The 25,812-nt window shown below is 40.3% G+C and overlaps 1 protein-coding gene across 1 annotated transcript in view; it reads right to left on the bottom strand.

The window, feature by feature from the left end:
- Positions 1 to 25,812, bottom strand: part of LOC103505206 (small G protein signaling modulator 2) — an 85,694-nt gene that overhangs the window by 3,479 nt on the left and 56,403 nt on the right. Inside the window, exons 27-29 of the mRNA XM_026820544.1 lie at positions 10,706 to 10,724; positions 955 to 1,129; positions 211 to 413 (exon numbers count right to left, since the gene is read on the bottom strand). Coding sequence (XP_026676345.1) covers positions 211 to 413; positions 955 to 1,129; positions 10,706 to 10,724 — 397 coding nt within the window. The remainder of the gene's footprint in view (positions 1 to 210; positions 414 to 954; positions 1,130 to 10,705; positions 10,725 to 25,812) is intronic.

Below are 25,812 nucleotides of genomic sequence, written 5' to 3'. Positions count from 1 at the left end.
TGGAAATCTTGGAATATGACTGGGAGGAGGAGAAAAATTTCTTGAAAATAAACTACATTTCCAAGTAAAGGTGTATTTCTTTCCAGGCAACTGACCACTGACTGGTCCATTTAGTTTCCATTGGAGGAGTAGTCAATTTTAAAATGGTCAGTTTTCCGAAAATAAAAATACCCCTCAAGATCTGTCCAAATTCTATCCTGGTTGACTTACCTTCCTGACTAGTCTCCTGTTCTGGTATTGATTGGTGCCCGTCAGTTGGTTTGACATGGGGCTCGGTTCGTTCCCCGGGATTTTCCTGTACTTGATTTTGAACTCCTCGAGGGGGGTGTAGCTGGATACCATCCAGGTGATGTTGTAGCTGTTCGGCAGACGCCCCTGGGGGTGACTGCGAAAGATGGCCGGGTTGGGCTTGCCTGGAAACGGAGTACCACAGGGGTCAGTCATGTGCCCCTTTATTATGAATTATGAACGTTTTCCAAGTCAGACTGACCTTTGGCTTTCAGGCTACCTATCCAGCTTGGAAAGAGAGGCGCCTGGGGCGAACTTTATCAAAAAAAAAAATAAAAAAAAAAAATAAGGTCCGTTCTCAGAACGTCTGGCTTCCTCCTATCCTATCCTGCCCTTCTTCTCTCTTTGATTTTGGGACGATAAGACCTCTGTTCCTACAGTTTCCTCTATCAAATGTCTTTGAAGTTCGATATTTTTTCACTAGTACCCCCATCCCCCATCTCACCTGACTCATTTAGGCTGTAGTTTACCAACTCGGGATTGAGGATTGAGATGAAACGAGGATTTGCCTGTACTTAATACCCAGGTCATCCTCGGATTGAACTCAATCCTGAGACAATCCACGGTGGTAAAACTCGACCTTTATTATCCTGTTAAGGCGGTCTCTTCTTGATCAAAAAAACCTTGATCTACTGTCCATCCTCTCAGCTCTTCCACCCAACTCACCCGACAGTTCCAGGTAGGCTCGATGTTTGCCCATGGGGTTGGTCGCCTCACAGCTATAGTTGCCGAAATCGGACGCCACCACTTTCCTTATCATGAGGGTGTGACGGCTACCTCTTGTCTCCATAATGCGACGCTCTGTCGTCTCCAACCGCATGGTCTCTCGATGCCAAACGACCTGTGAACCAAACCAAACAGGAGATATTAAATCACTTGCGAACCAATTCAATGGAAGGGAATAAGGGATCAAACAGTTGTGAACCAAAAAATGGAACCACATAATCACATATGAACGTCTTACACTAAAAGAATAGGTTTACCATACCACTCAGGATATCATCGTCAGACCGTGTAATAGGGAGATGTTGACTCTATCGGAATAGCATAAGTGGAATGTGGAAGTCACTGAAATCTTATAAGAAGCCCGGGTTTTCACTGGTCCTTGAAATAAATTTAGCTTAGATACTTTTTGGAACAGAGTCAATGGTGCAACTCCAGAATACCAGATCCAGGAAGCATGTTTTATAGCTAAATCTCTTTTATTTGGTTCCACTTCCAGTTCAGCATTGCTTCCCTCTCTCTCCCTCTCTCTCTCTCTCTCTCTCTCCCTCTCTCCCCCTCTCTCTCTCCCTCTCTCTCTCCCTCTCTCTCCCTTCCTCCTCTCTCCATCACTCCTCACACTCTCATCTCTTCACTTTAAAAGTTTGTGGCAAACCAAGGACCACGAACATAAATTTCAAGTAAATTGAATTGAAAAAAAATGTCTCGTACTAGTCTTGTATACAGGGACTTCTCTCTTCTTCTTCTTCTTCTTCTTCTTCTTCCTCTTCTTCTTCCTCTTCTTCTTCCTCCTCCTCCTCCTCTTCCTCCTCTTTTTTCTTCTTCTTCTTCGCCTTTTCACGAGTTCAGACGGGGTCGGCGTTCTTCGTCAGCCTCTGAATCTCAATACATAGTGCGATTGCTTTGGGGTCGACATTTGATTTTGGCTCCAAATTTTACGACTGTATGGCCTGTATGCCCTTCGCACCTAACCTTTGCTTTGTCTTTAGCAAGGGTAATTCGGGTTCGTATTCTCCCTGTTTCTGCATTTTCTTACCGTTGAGTTGCGTTGTCTGCAGATCTTTTGTGCATCTGAATGGAAGAGTTCTTCTTTCCTCCTGAGAAAAGTTTCTTTAGCACCTCAGCTGTCGATGTCGGTTTTATCGCTCCTAAAGGTGCGTCCACACATAGTTGACGCCGTCGATCGACGAAGTGGAGAGGGGAATCTATGATGTCGAGGCAGTGTACGGTTTCAGTCGTCGGTCGGCGGTGTAAGCTATGTTTGGACAGTGTGGACACAGCTGTATGTTGCGTTTCCGCACTCCCTCGTCAGAACTCACTAAAACTTAGAACTCAGAACTCACTTTACAACTTGGTTCTTTCGGTCACCTATTTCTAACCCACCCTGCTAGCACAATCTCTGATGTGTAGGCAAGTTGGGAGGTCATTATCGTATATCTTGCACACACTCTAACTTTTTCTCCTTCCCTTATCTTATAGTACAGCTCTCACGCTCTAAAACACACTCTGTCTTCCCTTATCTTATCTAGGAAAAACTCAACTTTCTAAATGTCAGCACTTTTCAAAGGCGTACTTTTGCGTCTATTCTCACACGAGCTTCTAATTAAATTGACATCATTATAGGAAGACACTCTGGCTTGGGCTTGAAATAATAAGGCTGTTACTTTCTTCTCAAGAGGTCCGTGAACCTCTTAGCATCTGACAGTTCCCTGTGTCATTTGACAGAGGGAACTGTAACGGCTAAGGTCTCATCATCCCGAAATCGAAGAGGAAAGGGAGACAGAGTAGGAGAAAGCCAGCCGTTCCGAGAACAAACCTTATTTGTTTTCGTTCCGAAATCGAAGAAGGAAAGAAGACAGGGTAGGAGAACGACAGCCTTTTCGAGAACGAACTTTTCTTGTCTAGGATAAAGTCCGCCCCCAGCTGGGAATCAAACTGGCGAGCTAATGCTTGCAAGACAGGCAGTCTACCTTCCAAGTCATTTTTTATTACTTCGTAATTAGACAAGAAGTACTCAATTCTTAGGGTTTGGGGTCACTCTAGTGACGGTGGACGTTCCCATATATCGAACCGACAACCTTCAGATCCGGAGTCCACCCTGCTAACCGCTACACGAGGTTGGTCAGGTAGACTAATATGATGCTTTATCATGGGAGGAAACATTAAAATGAATTGTTTTGAATGTGAAACTGGAGGACTTTCATGATTTGCTTTTTATCGCGAAGAGGGTTTAGTATTACGCAATTTCAGAGGCCGATATGAAGCTGCGCCGATTTCTGAAAAGGGCCACCTGTGGGCCGCCGAAAAGCCCAAGCGGGTCCAAAACAGACCAGTTGCGCCAACTTGAGGGGACTACGGACTACACATTGGTCCGGGAAAATGTTCGGCCGCGCGCCGTACCAAAAATCAGTTTCTCGAACTGGATCAATGGTCCGGTGGGGCGGCAAATTTGGTCCACCGTACCAAATTTCAACCAAAATAGCTAAATACTACCAAATTTCAACCTACATACTAAGGTTTGCTGTCGGAACGGCTGGCTTTCTCCTATCCTGTCTTCCTTCTCTCTTCGCTTTCGGGACAATTGGACCTTAGCAGTTGCAGTTCCCTTCTATTAAACCTCTCCAAAGAAGAAAATGTTTATCACTACTTAAGTGTTTAATGTATAATGTTTATAACTAAGAACCCTAGTCAACTATAAAATAAGGTAAGCCATTATCTAATTTGGGTATCTAATATGAATCTAATTAATAATAAAATGTTTATCGGTGCAGATGAATACTGACTGCCCGTTTCGTCCTGACAAAGTGAAAATGTAATCCAAGATACTTGATATTGAAATTCATAATTAATCGGGCTCTCGGGTACTCACTGCTCAGGTATACGGATATTAGCATTAGCTTTCGCAATTTATTTTCAGTTTAAGCGAGGGTGATTAAAGAGCTCAGGGCGGGGCCTAATAAGAGCTAACGGGGGGCTAAAGGCCCGTTCCCACTTGTCGTTGAAAATCGACAAAGTGAGGGACTTGAATTTTTTTCATTTTGGTAAACAGCCTGAGAAAAAAAAAAAAAAAAATCGTTTCGTGTTGTAATTGGAACACTCTCATTTAAATTGCATTTATTTTCAGTTTAAACGAGGGTGATAGAAGAACACTTTTTGTCGTCCGAAAAAAATCATGTCGCGTGTAGTGGGAACACTCTTATTTAAATTACATTACCTACAGGACATTCGGAAGGTATTCGCGGTTTGTTCGCGGTATCCGCGGTTTGTTCGCGGTATCTGCGGTTTGTTCGCGGTATCTGCGGTTTGTTCTGTTCGCGGTATCCGCGGTTTTTTCGCGGTATCCGCGGTTTGTTCGCGGTATTCGCGTTTTCTTCGCGGTATTCGCGTTTTGTGCGCAGTATCCGCGGTTTGTTCGCGGTATCTGCGGTTTGTTCGCGGTATTCGCGGTTTGTTCGCGGTATCCGCGGTTTGTTCGCGGTATCCGCGGTTTGTTCGTGGTATCCGCGGTTTGTTCGCGGTATCCGCGGTTTGTTCGCGGTATCCGTGGTTTGTTCGCGGTATTCGCGTTTTGTTCGCGGTATTCGCGTTTTGTGCGCAGTATCCGCGGTTTGTTCGCGATATTCGCAGTTATGGGTTCGATCTCAGGCAAATGCAGATTATTTTCAGCTCTTTTTTTATCTCGGCTGGGATTGAACCCACGCCCTCCTGTTTACCAGGCGAGCGCCTTGACCACTACACCACCGAGGTAGGTTACACCACCGAGGTCGCAGAAACCAAAATTTTCGCCTGCGGCCGGTCCTAAAATTTTTAGTTTCTATGGATTGTATAGCTCACAATTTTTGCCTGCGGCGCTATTCCTCACTCTTTTCGTGTTAACCTTCATCCCCCAGGATGTGTGAATGTGTAGACCGAAAAATTACAAAAAAAAAGTGCGGCGCAGTTATTTCATGTGCAAATAGTAAAATTTACAGCTCTAGATCTCGTACTAGTAGACCTTTACATCGTTCGGTCAAAAATTAGTTAAATTTATTGACAAAAATGAGAATTGAATGCGTCACACTAGTGACCGTCACTCTAGTGACGAAAGTACTTTTACTATTTATTTTTTATCTTTTTTTTAAATAAAGTGTAGGAGAAAAAGAAAAATTCCGTTGGTCCTAATTTTTCCTGCTCTATGACTTTGAAACATCACCCAAGTAAGCGCAACTGATCTATTTAACACTAATACATATGTACTAATTTTCTGAGGATTTGATATGGGATGTCAATAATTCGACGGCAAATACAATGAAAAGGTGTAGAAATTGTGAGAGACAGCTCATTAGAAAATGTAGAAACCGTGAGACAGCTGCTCATACCTGGAAAGTGTAGAAATTGCGAGACAGCTCATAGAAGGTGTAGAAACCGTGACACAGCTCATAGAAAGTGTAGAAATTGCGAGACAGCTCATAGAAAATGTAGAAACCGTGAGACAGCTCATAGAAGGTGTAGAATCCGTGAGAAAGGAAAATACAAGAAATATGTTTGTAGAAAAAAGTGAGTGTGTGAGGTTAATTCGAAGTGACAGTATATTTTGTTGTGATATTTTGTATTAGGGCATTAGGCTGAGTAGGAATTTCATTCGGAAACTTCGACCTGAAACTTGAAAGGATTTATTTAAGAAGAACCCAGAGACGAAAATGTATTTTTAAATAAAACTGGAATATTTTTGATTTGATAATATAATTGAGAGGATTTTACAAAAAACCGAGAGTATCTAGAAGTCGTAGAAGAAAAAGAAAAATTCCGTTGGTCCTCATTTTTCCTGCTCTATGACTTTGAAACATCACCCAAGTATAAGCGCAACTGATCTATTGAGGACCTGGTTGAAATTCCAACATCCTCCCTATACCTAAACTTACCTCGGTGGCGTAGTGGTCAAGACGCTCACCTGGTAAACAGGGAGGGCGTGGGTTCGATCCCAGCTGAGGTATGGAAAATGGAATATTTTATCCTCATTTATTTGAGAATTTGACCACAGCTCTAAGGGTTAGGTGGTAGAGAACGCCTAAGGCGTTAACCTCGCCTAGTGGTTACCTTCCACTCAAGAGTATTATTATTGTAAACTTCGACTCCATTTATCTGAAACCATTTATTTTTTACTTGGTCCGCCGTGCCTCTTAGCCATCAATCATTTGAGGAATTGAGAAACAAATCACTGATGTATACCCTTAGAAGTTAAAGGGTTGTTGTCTCTTCCTTACAAAAATTAATAAGTCAAAAATCCCAATGTTCACGAATGGGGTTTGCTATTGACGCAACTGAACGCTTTACTTAAGTACCGTGTGTTTGAGTAATTTGAGCTTGAGACCTAAGGATTCCCCATACTTGAGAATTTTTCAAATTCTTGTTATCTCAAAACGCGTCTGCTCTGAGGAAATCTGCCGTAATAATTACCAGTGGCGTTTATTTTTTTTATTTTTTTAAAGAGGTTTAAATAGAGGGAACTGTAACTGCTAAGGTCTTATCGTCCCGAAATCGACAAAAGAAGGAAGACAGGATAGGAGAAAGCAGGCCGTTCCAAGAACGAACCTTACTTGGTATTGATGAGTTACTTTGTATTACTCAGAACATTGTAATCCGTAATCTCAGTAGGTATTGACTGGTCTACAACACAGTCACTATGGCATCCATATCATTGAAGCGCACTCTCGGAACTTCGATTGGTCACTCGCTAACAATGTTGAAAACTGATTACACATGATTGTGTGGTAGCTGTGGCCAAGATTTTTCTAGATTTTTTCACAACTTCAGAAATCGTTTGATTCAGGGTTGGCTGGTAGTTTTTCTTCTTCTTTAACATTATTTTACGGCCGATCTTAACACTGAGAGTTAACAGAGTGTCAAGGGTTTTCTTTCACGTAACCCATTTGATTTATACAGGCCAGTGTTTCTTAAACTCTGGACTCTGGATTACTAAACCTCTCTGGTAAGATCCACCGTTAAACCTAGTTAGCTTAGTTGGTAGTACGTCTGCCTTGTAAGCGCTAGGCCGCGGGTTCGATTCCCGCCCGGGGCGGATTTTATCCTGATGGGATAATGTTCGTTCTCGGAACGGCTGGCTTTCTCCTATCCTGTCTTCCTTCTCTCTCCGATTTCGGGACGATAAGACCCTAGAGTTACAGTTCCCTCTGTCAAACCTCTTAAAAAAAAAAAAAAAAAAAAAAAATAGAGAAGTGGTCAATGTAATCAAATTAAAATGTTCCTTCTGATATTATGTTGTTTCATAGGTACCACCTCCCTCCCAAATAAATGAGGAGGTTCAACAGACCTAAAGCACCGTTCAAACCGGTGGAAAATTGGTATAATACGTCGGTGAAACCGTCATAATAAATTGGTATATTGGTAATACCGGTATAATTTATTGGCTTGAGATGTAAAGGCAGTGTTTTCCGCCCGCCAGTTTTTAAAAAAAAAAAAAAAAAAAAAAAAAAAAACAGTTAATAAAAAAGCTGGTTGTTTCCAGCCCTGTTCAGAAGTGTTAATATAGGTACTAAGTATAGGCGGGAAGATCATCTTGATACTATCCTCTATCTTGATTATATAGGTATTCTTGACTATTAGTTTCCATGTACTTATTTGACCCAAGCTTGCACTTGCATTGTGTTTAAGTGTTTCGTATTGCAACCTGCAACGCATTTCCACGCTGACATCATCCTCTAGAACAGTTGATGCGCAACACTTCAGAAGAGCGCAACTCGCATAAATAAGAGGAAAACAAATTGCAATTAACTGATGTTAGTGATTTTTTTCGATTCTGGGAATCGAACTTCCATTCGGTTTTCGACAAATCGTTACTTTATTATCAAAGTATGTACCCACTAGTGGTTGACCCGTCATTTGTACGGGACCACCACACCCACCCTGTAAGAGGGAACTGTAACTGCTAAGGTCTTATCGCCCCGAAATCGAAGAGAGAAGGAAGACAGGATAGGAGAAAGCCAGCCGTTCGGATAACGATCATTATCCGTCTCGGGCGGGAATCGAACCCGCGGCCTAGCTCTTACAAGGCAGACACGCTACCAACCAAGTTAACTAGGCTGACAGCATGGATCAAAATCAGCATTAATACAGAGGTACCGTATTAAACTGTTAGCACAATGAGGCATCTTCTTCCAAGCTGACATTCCAAGTCTATAAATAAAGCGCTAAGGTACTTTTAAGCTGACTACTTGTATGTATGTACAATGTACATACATAGTTACAAGAATAGCTTCGAGATACAAAAAGGAGGAGAAGAAGAAGAAGAAGAAGAACCTAGGATAGCATCTATGTACATAGATACAGGAAGGAGAATCTAGGAGAAGAGGACGATGAGGAGTAAAAGGAGAGGATGAGGAGGAGGAGAGAGAAAGAGGCGAAGAAGAACCTAGGAGAAGAGGGGAGGGGAAGAGAAGGAGGAGGAAGAGGAGGAGGAGAAGGAGGATAAGCGGATCAGTTTTATACTTTGCACGCGAGCAGGACGTGACGTGGTGACAAGTATGCTGTCACGTTCTGCTGTGAAACGTGAAACTAGGGGATTAGCTTAAACGAGAATTTGGAAAAGGAAGAGGAGAAGAAGAAGGAGCAGCGTAGGAAGGAAATAGAAGACAAGAAAAGAAGGATGAGGAGAAGACAAAGGAGGAGGAGAAGAATAAAACAAAGAAGAAGAAGGACGAAGAAAAAGCGTAGAAAGAGAAGACAAAGAAGGAGGAGGAAAAGGAAGAAGCATAGAAGTAGAAAACAAGATAGTAGAAAGAAAGCAGGAGGAGGAGGAGTAAGATTAGGAAGAGGAGATACGATGAAGAAAAGGGCCAGGAGGAGAAGGGGTGCAAAAAAGAGAGACAAAATTGCCAGTTAGAATAAAAGATTTAAGAGAGTAAAGAAAGAAGAATTGAATAGAATGTACCTTGTTTGTCCTGCCCTAATAGCACTGCAAAGCACTGCAAACTTGAAAAGTCCCTTTTACCTTTACTCCATTAGTCTAAAAGCCAGCAGTTAAAGAAGCTTATACGTTGATGCTTAGCCCATCAGTTAAAGAAGCTTATACGTAGATGCTTAGCCCATCAGTGAAAGAAGCTTATACGTAGATGCTTAGCCCATCAGTGAAAGAAGCTTATACGTAGATGCTTAGCCCATCCTTTAGGGCTGTCTGTCCTACACCTAAGCCTCGGAGTGGGCTTTTTGTGTATGAAAACTAGAAGAAGATGAAAATTATAAGGGTTAGGTGGTAGAGAACGCCTAAGGCGTTAACCTCGCCTAGTGGTTGCCTTCCACTCAAGAGTCTATTATTATTAAGAAGAGAAGGAATGATATGTGAAAGAAATAGGTAAACGAGTAGCTCGGAGGTAGTTCGTTGGACTCGCAATGCGACGGGCTGTGGTTCGAGTTTCAGTAGTGACATGAAAAAATTTGTCATCTGGGGGCTCCCTCACGGCCCTTTTCCGGGGCTCACTGAACTGAAGTGTTTCACCGCCGTTTTTTTCGCAGCAATGAAACAACTAGGTTCTCTCGCTTGCGGTTACTGTTGTGGTCTGCTAATCCACGGACCGGGGGATCCAGGTCAAGTGACAGATGTTTTATTTAATCTATTTTTACAGATCTTGGTATTATTTTCGACCCTTCAGATTCCAAACCTCGTGTTCCAAGTTCCAGTATTGGCTACCTCTAACTCTAATATCTTTCGAGAGAAACCTCAAATTTGAAGCAGAACGATTATTTGTTCTAAATCTCGAATGGAATTGAATGAAGGAAGTGGAAACAATTTTGTATTAACCCAAAAGAGACGAACTTTTTTCTTCTTCGTTAGATTTTGCTGAAATTTAACTGCTTCTAAATCCGCACCGGTACTGAGTAAGTATGTCACACGATATTGAAAATAGTAGGAAATTTTCTTTTCTAACTAATAGACCGATCCCCGATGCAGTCTGGAGTGACTGAGGTATCACCGAAAAAGAGAGAAGGGTATGGTCAAGTTTGGTGTGACTTTAATGTAGGCTCTCGTGGGTTAAGCTTGTCCGTCTGTTTCATCAGACCTCGCAAACGGGTTAGCTATTTACTTAGTTTTTCCAATTTTTTTCATCATATTTGACAGAAATGTTCAACGCACAAAAAAGGCTCCCAAAGGCCGGGTCGGAGCCAAAGCAAATTGCCTCTTATATACAATTCTTACTTATGCACTTATGCATTCACTAGTTCACTACCTACTTACTTGCTTAATTGAACCTACATAGTACACACACACACACTCACACACTCACACACACACACACACACACACACACACACACACACACACACACACACACACACACACACACACACACACACACACACATTCATTGAAATTATTTCTTTGAGAGATAAATATCTAATGCCACATCCACATTTATCCCCGGGTTAATAGCTTCTACAAACCATTTGCGAATAAAAATGATGATGATATCATTTTGTGTTTGTTCATATTCACGCTCCAGTTGTTTTGAAATTTAAAATCCCGCAAATGAATTTGAAAAGTCCACTTTTATTCATTTTCCACCAATTAATTCCACTTTTATTTATTTTAGAAGTCCGCTTTTATTTATTTTCTACCAATGAATTCCACTTTTATTTATTTTAGTATTTTAGAAGTCCACTTTTATTTATTTTATTGCGAAACCACCGTCATAAATCTCACCTTCTGCATTGGATTCTTCCTGGAATATTAGCTTGGGAATAATGAGCATGGGCTATTGAGATTGAGCACGGCCATTCCAGGGCCACTCTGTGGCCGAGCGGTCAAGAGCACTGACTCTCAACCTGGAGGTGCTGGGTTCGAATCCCGGCCTGGGCGGAAATTTTCTACCCAGGCTTTTCCGTTATTGGATAGGTATGGATGTTAACGAATGTGCCTTTAAGTAATACGAAAGACGTTCCAAGTACTATATTTTTTAAGTATTATTCACTTTTATTCAAACTATCGTCATTCGGGCTTGTTTAAAAAAATCCGTCGAGTTTTTCGCCTAAAACTGAATAAATTCCAAACTACCTACCACATCATTAGAGTAGCTATTGTTGTTTCAATAGTTTTCGTCTGCTTTATAGTGCTTTTTTATCGTCAAAATCGACCATCAATAGACTTATATCGTAGTAGTATACAGGGTGGTTCGTGATTTGCGAACCACGCTTATATCTCAGAAACGGCTGGGAATTAAGGAATGAAATAAACGGCATCATGTAGATGAAATTTTGATGATTAAAATGGATTTTGATTATTAAAATGGCTTTTTTTAAATTTGCAATTTGTTTTGCAAAACGGCCCATTTTTTGCCAATTATAGGTCACTTTTATGGGAACCCCCATTTTTTATTTAATTTTTGGAATCAGCTTAAAATTTTAATTGAAAAAATGTATTCACTCGAAAAAATTTGCTCTACAAAAATTTGCACAAATCGCGATTTTGTGTGCGTCAGTGACCCCAGATATGATAAATAACGCAGTTGGTCCTGAGTTAGAGCGAAGAATGCCTTACTGTGTACAAACAGATGGATCTCATTTTGAACAGCTTTTATAAATTTGTTTGTTGTTGTTGAAATTGTTAAGTGAATAATACAAAAATTAAAGAAAGAATTAAGAAATTGTTTTTCTTTCTCACATTGTACAGAATTTTTGTAGAGCAAATTTTTTCGAGTGAATACATTTTTTCAATTAAAATTTTATGCTGATTCCAAAAATTAATTAAAAAATGGGGGTTCCCATAAGAGTGACCTATATTTGGCAAAAAATGGGCCGTTTTGCAAAAAAAATTGCAAATTTAAAAAAAGCCATTTTAATCATCAAAATTTCATCTACATGATGCCGTTTATTTCATTCCTTAATTCCCAGCCGTTTCTGAGATATAAGCGTGGTTCGCAAATCACGAACCACCCTGTATATGAGCTAGAGCTATATATTCTGTTCTATTTTATTCTATGCAAACAATAGGATTAGAGTCAAGTAGATATCAGAAACACAAGATTTTTGAACGCTAACAAAGAATTCATAAGAGACTCTAACATTGGTAAGACAAAGACCAGAAGTGAAAGTTTGAATCGTGCTGGCTTTGTGCTCGAATTCTTTGCCAATATTCTGATAACTGATTAGAATATTCACGTATTGAACTTCTCTCAAAAGAATAATGGATTCATAGGAAAAAGAAATGAACCCACGGAAAATAGAAGAAAAGCAGAAAAAGAAATGCCCCCGCCCCCTTCCAGAAAACAGAAGACAATTGGAAAAAGAAAGGGACCCCCAGAAAATGGAAGAAAAATAGAAAAGTAATCGACCCCTAGAAAATAGAAGAAAAGTAGTAAGAGAAATAGACTGACGGAAAATAGAAAAAAGTTAGAAAAAGAATGGGACCCACAGAAAATACATAGAAGCACATCATGTATAGAAGATCTGCAAAAGTAAATGAAGTGAAGTTACCATCCCTACACTGTTGATATGGATCTGGGACTGCACAAAAGTTACTGAGTCTTCGTCGACCCCTAGAAAATAGAAGAAAAGTAGTAAGAGAAATAGACTGACGGAAAATAGAAAAAAGTTAGAAAAAGAATGGGACCCACAGAGAATACATAGAAGCACATCATGTATAAAAGATCTGCAAAAGTAAATGAAGTGGAGTTACCATCCCTACACTGTTGATATGGACCTGGGACTGCACAAAAGTTACTGAGTCTTCCATGATGGATATCATCAAATGATGATATGCAGAAAGTAGGAAAAAATGGCCGGAGGAAATAGAAAAAGAAATAGATAGATCCACAGAAAAAAAGAAAAAGAAATAGACCCACTGAAAATGGCCTGAGAAGTGCTGATTCATCTCCTCTCAGGTAAAAATACAGATGTTTCATTATTCCATCCTCATTTGTGTCACCTATTGTTTTGAGCGTTTGCATCTATTGTTTTGTGTGTTTGCTCTAGGAATTAGCACAGGTCTGTCACGAGGCCACACGATATGCTGGATGACCTAGAACTAGAACTTCACTACAGAAATCGAACTAGAACTTCACTACAGAAATGGAACTAGAACTTCACTACAGAAATAGGACTAAAACTTCACTACACAAATAGAACTTCACTACAGAAATGGAACTAGAACTTCACTACACAAATAGAACTAGAACTTCACTACAGAAATGGAACTAGAACTTCACTACAGAAATGAAACTAGAACTCCACTACACAAATAGAACTAGAACTTCACTACAGAAATAGAACTAGAACTTCACTACACAAATAGAACTAGAACTTCACTACAGAAATAGAACTAGAACTTCACTACAGAAATAGAACTAGAACCTCACTACAGAAATAGAACTAGAACCTCACTACAGAAATAGAACTAGAACTTCACTACAGAAATAGAACTAGAACTTCACTACAGAAATAAGTTCCACTAGGTAGTTCTTTGATAGAGGGAACTGTAACTGCTAAGGTCTTATCGTCCAAAAAGCGAACCGAGAAAGAACACAGGGTAAGAGAAAGCTAGCTTTTTCGAGAAGGAACGTTATCTGTTTAGGATGAAATTCCTTCCGGGCGGGAATCGAAGCCGCGGCCTAACGCTTACAAGGCAGACGCGCTACCAACCATGCTAACTGGGCTGGCATAAATTCCCATAATCCCATTAGTAGTTCAGAGAAGTGTAGGGAAGAGACGGGTAGCTTGTTGAATGGAGGGTGGTTATTCTCCTGTCTCGAAAACCTACGTATTTCTACATAGTCACATACATACTGATAGTCCCGGGAAAATTGTGTTGAAATCCGGTGGTGAAACAGTTTTCAAATGTGGAATGTGGATTATTTTGATAAACAGAGAGTATTTTATTTTGATCACGAGACTTCTCATTCACTGGATTTCAATAGAGAAACCCTGCCGCCGCCTCCTCCTTCTCCTACTCTTATTCTTCCTCCTCCTCCTCCTTTTTCTATTTCTCCTCCTCATATTCCTTCGCCTACGCTTCCGTCCCGAGAGCTCCATTAGGTGTAAAGCTCCAATTGAACGAATTTATGTCAGAAGGGTGTTATCCTAACATAGACCCTTTTTGAGTAAAATCCCGAAAGCGAAGAAGAAAGGAAGACAGGATAGGAGAAAGCCAGCCGTTCCGAGAACAAATTTCATCTGTTTTAGGATAAAGTTAGCCCCGGGTGGTAATCGAACCCGCGCACGCGACCTAGTGCTTACAAGGCAGACGCACTACCCTCCAAGCTAACCAGGCTGCCTAGCGTTCCTATATACCCTTTTCATTGGTAAAAAACTTCAAAGCTGGTTGTTTTTATTTTCTTTCTTCAGAGCCTTCTTGAACACAACCTTTCAATTTGTACAATTTCACCAACGGGGGATAGCTCACATTGTGTGATATTTTCATCACACAACATCTCCTTTCAGTCCTTTTCGCAAAAAGCACTTTTTGTGCTGGAGAATAATTTTCAATGGCGATGGGAGACCTCTCGTTGATGAAAACCGATTACGGATTTTTGAATAGCTCTGTTTGTCCATGGAGGCAGACCATTGAGGAGGGACAGAATAGTCCCTGTCTGTCCCCATTGCTTTATGTCCCCGTTGCTTCATGGTCCCAGTATGTTCCCATTGCTTCATTGTCCCAGATATGTCCCTATTGAAATGTTACACAGTGGAATTCACATACACAAAAAGCCCACTCCGGGGCTTAGTTGCAGTGTGTTGTAGGGACAGCCCTATAGAGGATGGGTTTAGCTTTCACGGATCTCCACAGTTGAATGGTCGAGATTTTTCATCTCTTGGAGGGTTTCAGCAGTCATTATATATAAGTTCCGTGGGTCAACTTGATAAGGAGAACCAAAAGGCAGATATATTTAAGTTCTGTGGGTCAACTTGATAAGGAGAACCAAAAGGCAGATATATCTTTGAAGTTCTGCAAAATATATCTGCCTTTTGGTTCTCCTTATCAAGAGATTTTTCATTTCAAATTCTGTATTTTAATAATACAAATCAGTTTCCCCAATGGCTCACTGAAATTCAGCAACGTTTCGCGTTTTTTATACCTGGATGAGTGACCATTAATCTTCTTTTTTCCCCCATCTTTAATATGCTTCTATCAAATAAATAATGAAAAGCTTGCCACTGTCAAGTTAATAATATAAAACATCTCAAGTCTAAACGTGTAAGACGACTGCCATAAAAATAGCCTGGGGCACAATTGCATTGACATGTGAGTAGACTAATCAAGGTATACTGTATACTAACAGTAAACAACACAACTTGGTACAAACAATTCCTATCTCCACTCTTAACCCATGAGAGCCGAGGCCTGCATTAAAGTCACTTCAAACTTGACCAAACCCTTCTTTCTTTTTCCGGAGTTAGAAGCGGTTAAATTTCAGCAAGATCCAACGAAATAAAAGTTTGGCGATCCTCTTACCGTCCTCCACATCCTGTCCTGTGATCTGCATTTCTGCATGCTAACATCCGCGCCTCCCTACCTACCCCTCCGGCACTGACTGACAGTCCGAGACTGTTGACTCCCTCATTAACTACCTGAAAGCTATCAAGCTGTACAATATGATCTGATCCACCTGAGGGAGGAGTCGGCGCGAACGAGCTACTATAGCTAGAGTTAAAGCGCCTTATCGAAAAAAAAGTCTGGCTCCAATGGGTTAAGGTCTTGTTGCCATGACAACCTGAGAACCGGCTAGGAAGTACAGCTGGCTGGTTACGTCAGCTAACATGATGCTGAACCAGTCTCCCGGTAGTGTGTCCTTGGCTCACAACCCCTGAGGTCGTGAGTTCAGTTCCCAGAATCGACAGAATGTGCTAGCCCTTTTTCATCCAAAGAGAACTTTCGCACTTAATTTCATACACTTACTTAGGGTAGGAAAAATTGCCACAAGTTAGGGTGGAAGAACTCTTTTATTGGGTTACTTCCCCTGATTTAAGATGTTGGGATGAATTATTACAGTGTCGAGCTTCCCGATATAGAGTTCAATATTAGGATGCCGGCACTCAGTCACACAAGTAGGTTTCCGGTACCCTAGTTTTGCTCTCCAGAGAGAACTTTCGCACATTTTATTTTCGCACTATACCGATACCGAAAAGAACTTTTTATTTATTTATTATTATTTTTAAGAGGTTTGACAGAGGGAACTGTAACTACTAGGGTCTTATCATCCCGAAATCGAGTAGAGAAGGAAGACAGGATAGGAGACGAACATTATCCCATCAGGATGAAATCCGCCCCGGGCGGGAATCGAACCCGTGGCCTAGCGCTTACAAGGCAGACGCGCCACCAACCAAGCTAACTATGCTGGCGAAGAGAACTTTTGTGTGATGGTTTGTGTTGACCTTGCAATTCTGGCGCCAGAACAAGATATAGATTGTAAAACGAGTAAACTTTTGCATAGGTGCTCCTGTTTTTTTTATTTTACTGTTATTGATGGAAGGAAGTGTAACTGCCATGTTTCCATCATCTCGAGAGCGAAAAGAGAAGGGCAGGAGAAAGCCAGCTGTTCCGAGAACGGAGCTCATCTCTCTAGGACGGGATCCTAAGTCCTAATTTTTAATGAAAGAGAACCGCGCCCTTTTCTCATTCAAGAGACGAGTTAAAATCAAGAAGTTGGTTCATTCAATCAATAGACGGTACCGTCTTTTGTAGTTTAGTCATTCAAGATGTTAGTTTCAAGGAGTTAAAACTGAGAATCCGCATTAAGAGACAGTTCATTCAATCAATAGACCATTAAGAGGTAGCTGTGCGATTTATGAAACCGCTCTGGCATAGTTTACAAATTGCTGATGACAGTGTTCTACTGATTTGTTTAGAAAGTCGCAGAATGTTGAAGAGATTAAGGGAAACGAAAGTGTCACAAGCCATTACACACACGATGTGTCATTATCAATAGAGCTACTTAGTTTTTACTTTCCTTATCCTATAGGAAGGAAAGTAATGTAATCGGGTCAAATTTTTGATGGTCAGATTTTAGTTCCAAAACACGTTTTGAGGTCCCTCGAGCCTAAATCCAAAGTTTCAGCCATTGGTCCGTGTATGTCTGTGTGTCTGTCTGTAAACAAAATATCTCGAGAACGGTAAGAGCTATAGACTTGAAAGAGAGAGAGAGAGAGAGAGAGAGAGAGAGAGAGAGAATGAAAGAATGAAAGAAAGAGAGAGAGTGAGAGAGAAATGATAACACGAAACCTTTTGTGCTGAAATTTTATATTTTTGTTCCCTTTTCTCTAGCAGGAAAAGAGGGGGGGGAGAGGAGGGAAAAAAAGGAACAAGGGGAAAAAACCCTTTTCAGGACTTTCACTTTTCAGAGAGAGTGGGAAATTTCTCTAATGACGAAACTATTGTGTTTTTGTATACAAGGTGTGTCATAACTTATCTTTTACTTAGGTCGAGTTTTACCATTGTGGAATGTCTCAGGATTGAGTTTAATCCGAGGTTGACCTGGGTATTAAAAAAAGAGGGAAATCCTCGTTTCATCTAAATCCCGAGTTGGTAAACCACCGTAAACCCTAGCATTAAAGTATTTGGACATCCTAACCTAGAATCGAAAGATTCTGGAGCGTCCAAAAAGAAACCGGGTCATGGGCCAGTGGGCCATTATGTCGGAGATTGTATGGACGTAATGGTGTTTACCTCCAAACCTCACACATTGTGCTGTAGACTTAATAGCCCTACAATGTTGTACACACGATGGGTCTTTTGCACTACATTTATCTGAACTAAACCTTACATAATGTGGCTTTGACTTAATAGTCCCAACTCCCAATACTTAACCCACGATTTGGAACCCCAATTACTCAGAGTACCTATATGTTCAATACTCACCACACGAGAATTTACCACTAACCACTTTTGGGCTTCCTGTGACTATATCCATGATGAAGCAGATTTGGGCTACCACCGACGAGAATCAATCATGGTAAAGTATGTAGGTCTACTCCGAGGCAGACGATGAATCACCTCAATATATTGCACAGGATTAAGTATTAAGTTCAATTGTTTCACCATAGGAATCACCCACTTTGTAAAGCTCGGTTCTCAATCTTTATACTTTGGCGGCGCAGCGGTCAAGACGCTTGTCTGGTAATCAGGAAGATCTGATTGAACCCAAAATATAATGAACGATATATTTTTACTTTCTATTTTTTCTTCATTTCTTCAAAATTGGACATACACCGTTCGACCTGTAACTGCTATGGTCTTATCGTCCCGAAATCGAAGAAAGAAGGAAGACAGGATAGGAGAAAGCCAGCCGTTCCGAGAACGAATATTATCCCATCAGGATAAAATCCGCCCCGGGCGGGAATGGAACCCGCGTCCTAGCGCTTACAAGGCAGACGCACTACCAACTAAGCTAGCTAGGCTGGCTAATAACACAAAGAGACTGCATTTACATTTACATCAATACATAGTATGTTTAGGAACTGTAGAATGTCCGGGTTGCATATGGGCAAGGTCATACTACGAAGCTATGCAATGGCTGATGGCTTCTAGACATATACTATCACTAAAACTATTTAGAAACCAGAATACTTCAACCGGAGTCACCAATATAAATAAACCAACCTCAACCTCAATGGTGGTTATTTATTGTAAGTGGGGGCACGGTTGGTCCAGTGGTAATGCACTTGTTTGCTATGCAGAAGGTCCCGGGTTCGAATCCCACCATCGACAAAAATTTGTACTCGTTTTTCGATTGCAAATATTTCAACGGGTTACTTCCTGGTGTTCTCGTGTTGACCCAGCACCTAAATGGGATTGTGTCTCTTCTCGCCCATCTGCAAGGATGCGACACGAAACTTTTGGTTAAGACCGGTGCAACGCTTGGCGGCATTTTACTGCTTTTTGGCGGTTTTCGGTGTAATTTAACAATATCTCGGGAACGGTATAAACTAAAGACTTGAAATTTGGTATATGTAGTTCACAAATGTGACAAGGATACAACACAAAACGTTTGGTTAAAATAGGTGCTGCGGTTGGCGGTATTTTGACCGATTTTTGGCGGTTTTAAGCTATACTGACTAAACAGTTAGAGATATTGTAAATGTTACAACAGAACACCCAAATAAGCACCATTCAATAGGATAAGGAAAGTCGTGTGATGTTCACACCCGATTTTTATTACTATGTTTTACTTTTGCTACTTATATAGTTTTACTATGTATTGTTTTATAATAGTAATCTACTTTATAGCTACTTACTATCAGGCTCGTATTCTGAATTTCAGTAGGAGGGAGGGGGAGGATTATAGGTTGGCTCGGTGGTGTAGTGGTCAAGACGCTCGTCTGGTAATCAGGAGGGTGTGGGTTCAATCCCAGCCGAAGTATGTAGTTTTATCGTCTACATTTTTTGAGAATTCGAACACAATAATAGTAGTAGCCTACTGCTGAAGTAAATGGACTTTTAAGTCCTATGCGACTAGTATAAATAAACACTATTATGATTAGTTGTTCGCAAGGGTGAACCCTCTGAGCAATCGAGTCCTGGTGGCTTTTCCCCGGGCCCACTTAGGCTGAGAGTAAAGTTTAAAAGGTGGATTTTTGTACACCCTATAGAAATATGTATTCGAAGAAATAATCACTGTATTGTTCACCAGAAAATAACCAATGACTAGTGTTGACCCACTGGACTGAAATGACAATGTCTCTCTAATATTCTTTATAATATTTATTCTCAAATAAACGAATATTAAACATGCAAACATAGATTACAATATTCTGTCACCACTGTCCTGTGCCAACAAAACTTTTTTGGACCTGAGTCTGAAATTATTCCGATTGCTGGCATCAGATTTCGATTGTTGGCCCTTTACCCTTCGTAGACACAGTCGAGTCAGGAAGCTTGACTCTTTTTTTTTCTGCGAAGAGGTTTGATGGAGAGAACTGGAACAACTAAGGAGTAAGGTTTTGTCGTCCCGAAATCGAAGAGAGAAGGAGGGCGGGATAGAAGAAAGCCAGACGTTCCTAGTTCTGAGAAACTCGAGCCTTATCTGTAACGGCACCAACAGAAGTCTTATCGTCCCGAAAGCGGAAAGAAGGAAGGGCCTGATGGGAGAAAGCACGCTGTTCCTAGTTATGAGGAACGAACCTTCTTTTCAGGATAAAAAAGGGCCGGAATCCAATCTAGCGCTTAAAAGGGGGGCTAGCTTAGGCTGACAAACTGAGCTCTATACCTTACATACGTATTTGTAGTGTAAGTAATACATTGTAATGTAGTAACTGTATAACTGTAACGGAGTAGGTGTCGCTTTACCTTAGTACGAGTACAATCCTAGACTCTCTAGTGCTAGTGACTCTACTACTTGCTTGTAGTACTTAGTATAATATCTTCAAGGACGAATGACATTTGTACGGGGTGGGTGTAGGCAAGAGTGCACGCATTTACAGGGTGAATGTTGAAGGAAATAAAGAAGGAAGGAAACGGGCATACTACGGGATGGGCATGCTACGACACAGGCCACAAGCGTCTAATGTAGCAGTTGTTCCATTGCTACGAAATAAAAACGGCGTTTTTTTTTAAAGCTGTGTCCACACTTAGTCGACGGCCGTCGATCGATGTCGACTGATACCATACAGTCCATACACTGCCTCGATAACATAGATGCGTCGTCGATTGATGTGTAAAGTGTAAACACTGCTTAACGTTTGAAAAACAACGGGATTCGAACCTTTGCTCTCCGCTCGACATTGTTTTCAGCCTAATCGCTAGGTCGTGGATTCGATTGTCGTCCGGGACGAACTTCCTAAGCAGATGAGGCTCGTTCCTGGAACGAGTAGCTGTATAAAATGATTTATCTGAGGTCAGGACTAGGGTTGCCAGACGTCCCGTATTTCCCGGACGTCCCGTATTTTGGGCACTTTTCAAAATGTCCCGTACGGGACACGCGTGTCCCGTATTTTCCCCAGTTTCACCATCTCCTCCGGTAATGAATCTTCACCAATGTAACAAATTAAAATTTTCTGTAGCACGCCGGATTCGAACCCCGGTCTCACACACAATTTTACCAAAATCTCAATGGTAAAAAATATTTTGTCAAAAAAATACAGTGTAACCAAAAATATGAGAAGTGAATAATTTTCAATTTCCAATTTCATTAATAAATCTGAAGAAAAAACAGTTGATTTTTAAAAATTGAGTGTTTTTTTTTTTCTTCCAAAAATTGCAGGGTGAGGGCTAGGGGCGGGGTTAAAAAGCTGCTTGTCCCGTATTTTCATCCAAAATCCTGTTTTTTTTTTACGTTTTAGGTCGGTTGTCCCGTTTTGGGCTGAAAATGATCTGGCAACCCTAGCCAGGACACACTGTAGGCTGTAGGTATATGAGAGATGATTTATCTGAGGTCAAAGGTGATAGTTTTTTTTATAGGGGTCAAGGTCACCACTTCAATTTATTTGTTAGTAAATAAAATAGTCAGTGTTATTATACAAATAAATAATAAATTAATAATACAAATAAATAGATAATACATGCATATGTATATTTATAGTTTTTTTGAATTAAAAAAAGAAAAAAAAAACTGCCTCCTACAGGGTTACCTAATAATCTGTACTACATCAACGAATCTTCCTTTACAAAGACCTTTGAAAATCATCAGAAAATACCCGGTTTTAATTGTGCCACACTGTAAGACTAAAGAAAGGCGCCTTCTGATTGGTTTAAAGGTTTTCGCACCTTGACGGTCTTGACCTGGCAATCCACATTTTTTTTGTTTTGTTTATACCTACACACTATAATAATTATGTATGTACAATTGTACATATTATGTAGGTAGGTATAGTTAGGTACCTACCGACATACGTTTCCATTATTGTTTAATCTAATCTTGAATTGTATTTGTATTGAACCCATAATGAATTGTAAACAAGATAAAACATGTTTACCTTTCATCCTGTTTCGCACGGTTAGCCCGGTGGTAACACGCCATGCAGAAGGTCCTGGGTTCAAATCCCAACACCGTCAAAATAAATTGTACTCGTATTCCGATTGCAAACATTTCAACTAGTTGTTTTCTGGTGTTCCTTGTGTTGGCCCATAGCTTAAATGAGAAGTATTGTGTCTTTTATCGCTTCTCAGCCATCTGATGAGGGACATATTACGAGATGGACATTGGACATGCTACGACACAGAACACTAGAGTCTAATGTAGTAGTTGTTTCATTGCTACAAAATAGAAAGCTGCAGTAGAACACTCATCCTTTTCTAACTTCAAAGAGGAGGAGAAGGAAAAGAAAAACAAAACTAAGAAAAATGAAAGAGGAAGAAGGCGAAGGAGGACGAGAAGGAAGAAGTCAGAAAGTAACACGAGTAGTCTAGGAAGAAACAGGATGTAAAAGGTGCAGAAAAATAGAGAGGAGAGAAGCAAAGAAAAAAGCAAAATAATAATAATAATAATAATAATAGTAATAATAAATTTAAAAAAGAAATCTTGCACCATCTTTAGAGGAAGCTTTTGTTTGTTTGTTTGTTTCTTTGTTTGTTTCGCTTTTGAGGAAAGAGTCTTCTCGTTTCTTATCTTTTGTTTCGATGTTAATTGCTTTAGAAGGCTTGTTTTCTACTTCTCTACTGCATACTTGTGTGTTTTCTTGTTGATTATATTCTGGCGCAATCGCCTCGTTCCGGCAGAAATTGACATTTAAGGGTGCGTCCACACTACAGTCAATCGACATCGCATCGATTAGAAATAATAATAAAAAAAAAACCTCGCTTCGTTTGTTCAAATTTCCTCATTTTTCTATACTTACAATTTACAATCTTTCATCCAAGCCATTATTCATTCAATAGGAAGGCTGTCAGGTACCATCATGTTGTACAATACACAGCAAGCTCCATTATTTACCGTTCTAATATTGTTGAGTAATGTGGAAGTAATTTCCAACATTGTTGTACAAATAAAATACAAATATACAACAAGCTTTCTTTCCATTTCTCCTTCTCCTCCTCCTTTTCTTTTCCTCCTTCTTTTCTTCTTCTCCTCCTACGTCTTTCTCCTCCTCCTTCTCCTTCTCCTCCTCTTCCTTTCTTCCTCCTTCTCCTCCTTTCTTCCTTTTTCTCCTCCTTCTTTTCCTTCTCCTCCTTCTCCCCTTCCTCCTCCTCCTTCTCCTCTCTGTTTCTCCAATTTAATCTTCTCATTCTTCGTTTTCGTCTCACCTTTTTTTATCGTTCTCTTTCACCGCCTCCTTTCCCTTTTCTTCCTTCTTATTCTTCTTCCTTTTTCTTGTTCTTCTCTCCTTCTACTTTTTTTTTTTTATTTTCCTTGTGATATCTAGTACTTAAATGGCATTAAGTATAGGTAGATACCTAAGCTACCTACTTTAAGTATAGGTGAGTAAAGTTGTTGGTCCGAATTTTCTGACTCAACGTGGTATTTGTGACTAAATCACCTTTTTACTTTCCTTATCCTATGGGAAGGAAAGTAATGTAATCGGGTCAAATTTTCGATGTTCAGTTTTTAGTGCCAAAACACGTTTTGAGGTCCCTAGAGCTTAAATCCAAAGTTTCAGCCATTGGTCCGTGTGCGTGTCTGTGTGTCTGTCTGTAAACAAAATATCTCGAGAACGGTAAGAGCTAGAGACTTGAAATTTGGTATGTAGATGTCATATGTGACAAGGATGCGACACGAAACTTTTGGTTAAGACCGGTGCTACGGTTGGCGGCATTTTACCGCTTTTTGGCGGTTTTCTGTGTAATTTAACAATATCTCGGGAATGGTATGAGCTAGAGACTTGAAATTTGGTATGTAGTTCACAAATGTGACAAGGATGCAACACAAAACGTTTGGTTGAGATGGTTGCTGCGCTTGGCGGTATTTTGACCGCTTTTGGACAGATTTCGACCGTTTTTTGGCGGTTTTCAGCTATACTGACTAAACGGTTAGAGATATTGTAAAAGTTACAATAGAACATAAAAATAAGCATCATTCAATAGGATAAGGAAAGTCGTGTGATGTTCACACCAGATTTTTTTTATCGTTCTCTTTCACCGCTTCCTTTTCCTTTTCTTCCTTCTTATTCTTCTTCCTTTTTCTTGTTCTTCTCTTCTTCTTCTTCTTCTTCTTCTTCTTCTTCTTCTTCTTCTTCTTCTTCTCCTTCTTCTCCTTCTTCTCCTTCTCTCCTTTTAATACTTTCCTTCTTCGTTTTCGTCTCACCTCTTTTTTCGTATCCTTCTCTTTCACTGTTCCTCCCTTCCCCTTCTCCCCGTCCTTTAGTCTTTTCTCCTCCTTTGTCCTCTCCCTCCTTCTCTTTCACATTTTTCAGCTCTCCTCTTCTTCCTTCTTATTCTTCTTCCTTTTTCTTGTTCTTCTCTTCTTCTTCTTCTTCTTCTTCTTCTTCTTCTTCTTCTTCTTCTTCTTCTTCTCCTTCTTCTCCTTCTCTCCTTTTAATACTTTCCTTCTTCGTTTTCGTCTCACCTCTTTTTTCGTATCCTTCTCTTTCACTGTTCCTCCCTTCCCCTTCTCCCCGTCCTTTAGTCTTTTCTCCTCCTTTGTCCTCTCCCTCCTTCTCTTTCACATTTTTCAGCTCTCCTCTTCCTCCTCCTCCTCCTCCTCCTCCTCGTCCTCCTCGCTTTCCTTATATTCCACCTTGTTTTTCATCTTCTCCTCCTGCTACTCTCCACCTCCACCTCCTTCTCATTCTCCTCCCTTCTTATTTCTACCACTCTATATTCTTTTCCTCCTCTTCTTCTCCTTCCTATTTCCTTTTCTCTACCTTCTTGAACAAACAGAAGGGAGAGAGAATTTTAGAATTTTAATTTCTTCAACTTGGATGCTTTCTGTTGTTTTTCGTTCGAACAAAGTTAAGGCTTTGCTTCGCTTTTTCACGAGCGCTTTCTTGGGTCACGGTTACGCTACGATGGTTTTTAGTCGTATATGCGACATCTCGGTAATTCGTACGATTTTTGTTATCGTATGAAATTTGCTCTCGTACATATTTCAACGGGTTACCACATTAGTCGTGTTTTCCTTTCAGAATTTTCAGGTGGGAAATGGAAAATTCACGCCTTAAACATTTTAAACCCACTTTATCTATAACTACCTAACAGCATATTTTTCTATCCTCTGTTACAGGTATGTACCCATGTGGTGATAGAACGGTAAATAAAGAAAAGCTCCTTTGTATTTTGAATGCAAAAGTACCTCCGTAAGTAGATAGATAATAGATACATATATATCAAGAGATTTTAATATATAACTCAAATTTCGGGGAAAATGTCTACATCAAAAGTTTGTAAACTCGTGAGCTTTCAATTTGCAATTCGAGTTCAGCTCAAGTTTCTTAGTCCGGGGGATCAAAATATGTTGTGTTTAATCTTGGTTCAAACACATATTGTGGCTAGGGGACGTTTGGTCCGTGTGTGTGTCTGTCTGTAAACAAAATATCTCGAGAACGGTAAAAGCTAGAGAGTTGAAATTTGGTATGTAGATGTCTGGAAATATTCAATCAAACCTAATCGACTTTCCGTTCTGAAAACATCTAGGATGTACAATGTGCTTGACGGGGGAGAAACAGTGAAGTCTTCGACTAACCGAGTTATCCGATTCGAATGAGCGAAGTGAGCTCCCAGTTTTTAGTCCGTCCTTCCTTTATTTCATTTAATTTCTCAATGTATACTTTTTACTTTTCTTATCCTATAGGAAGGAAAGTAATGTAATCGGGTCGAAATTTCGATGGTCAGTTTTTAGTGCCAAAACACGTTTTGAGGTCCCTAGAGCCTAAATCCAAAGTTTCAGCCATTGGTCCGTGGGTGTGTCTGTGTGTGTGTCTGTCTGTCTGTCTGTCTGTCTGTCTGTCTGT

Source organism: Diaphorina citri, unplaced genomic scaffold, assembly GCF_000475195.1.
Source record: "Diaphorina citri unplaced genomic scaffold, Diaci psyllid genome assembly version 1.1 scaffold156, whole genome shotgun sequence".
In the NCBI taxonomy this organism is placed as follows: domain Eukaryota; kingdom Metazoa; phylum Arthropoda; class Insecta; order Hemiptera; family Psyllidae; genus Diaphorina; species Diaphorina citri.
Note: the sequence above shows the minus strand (reverse complement) of the source record. Positions and strands in the feature narration are given on the sequence as shown.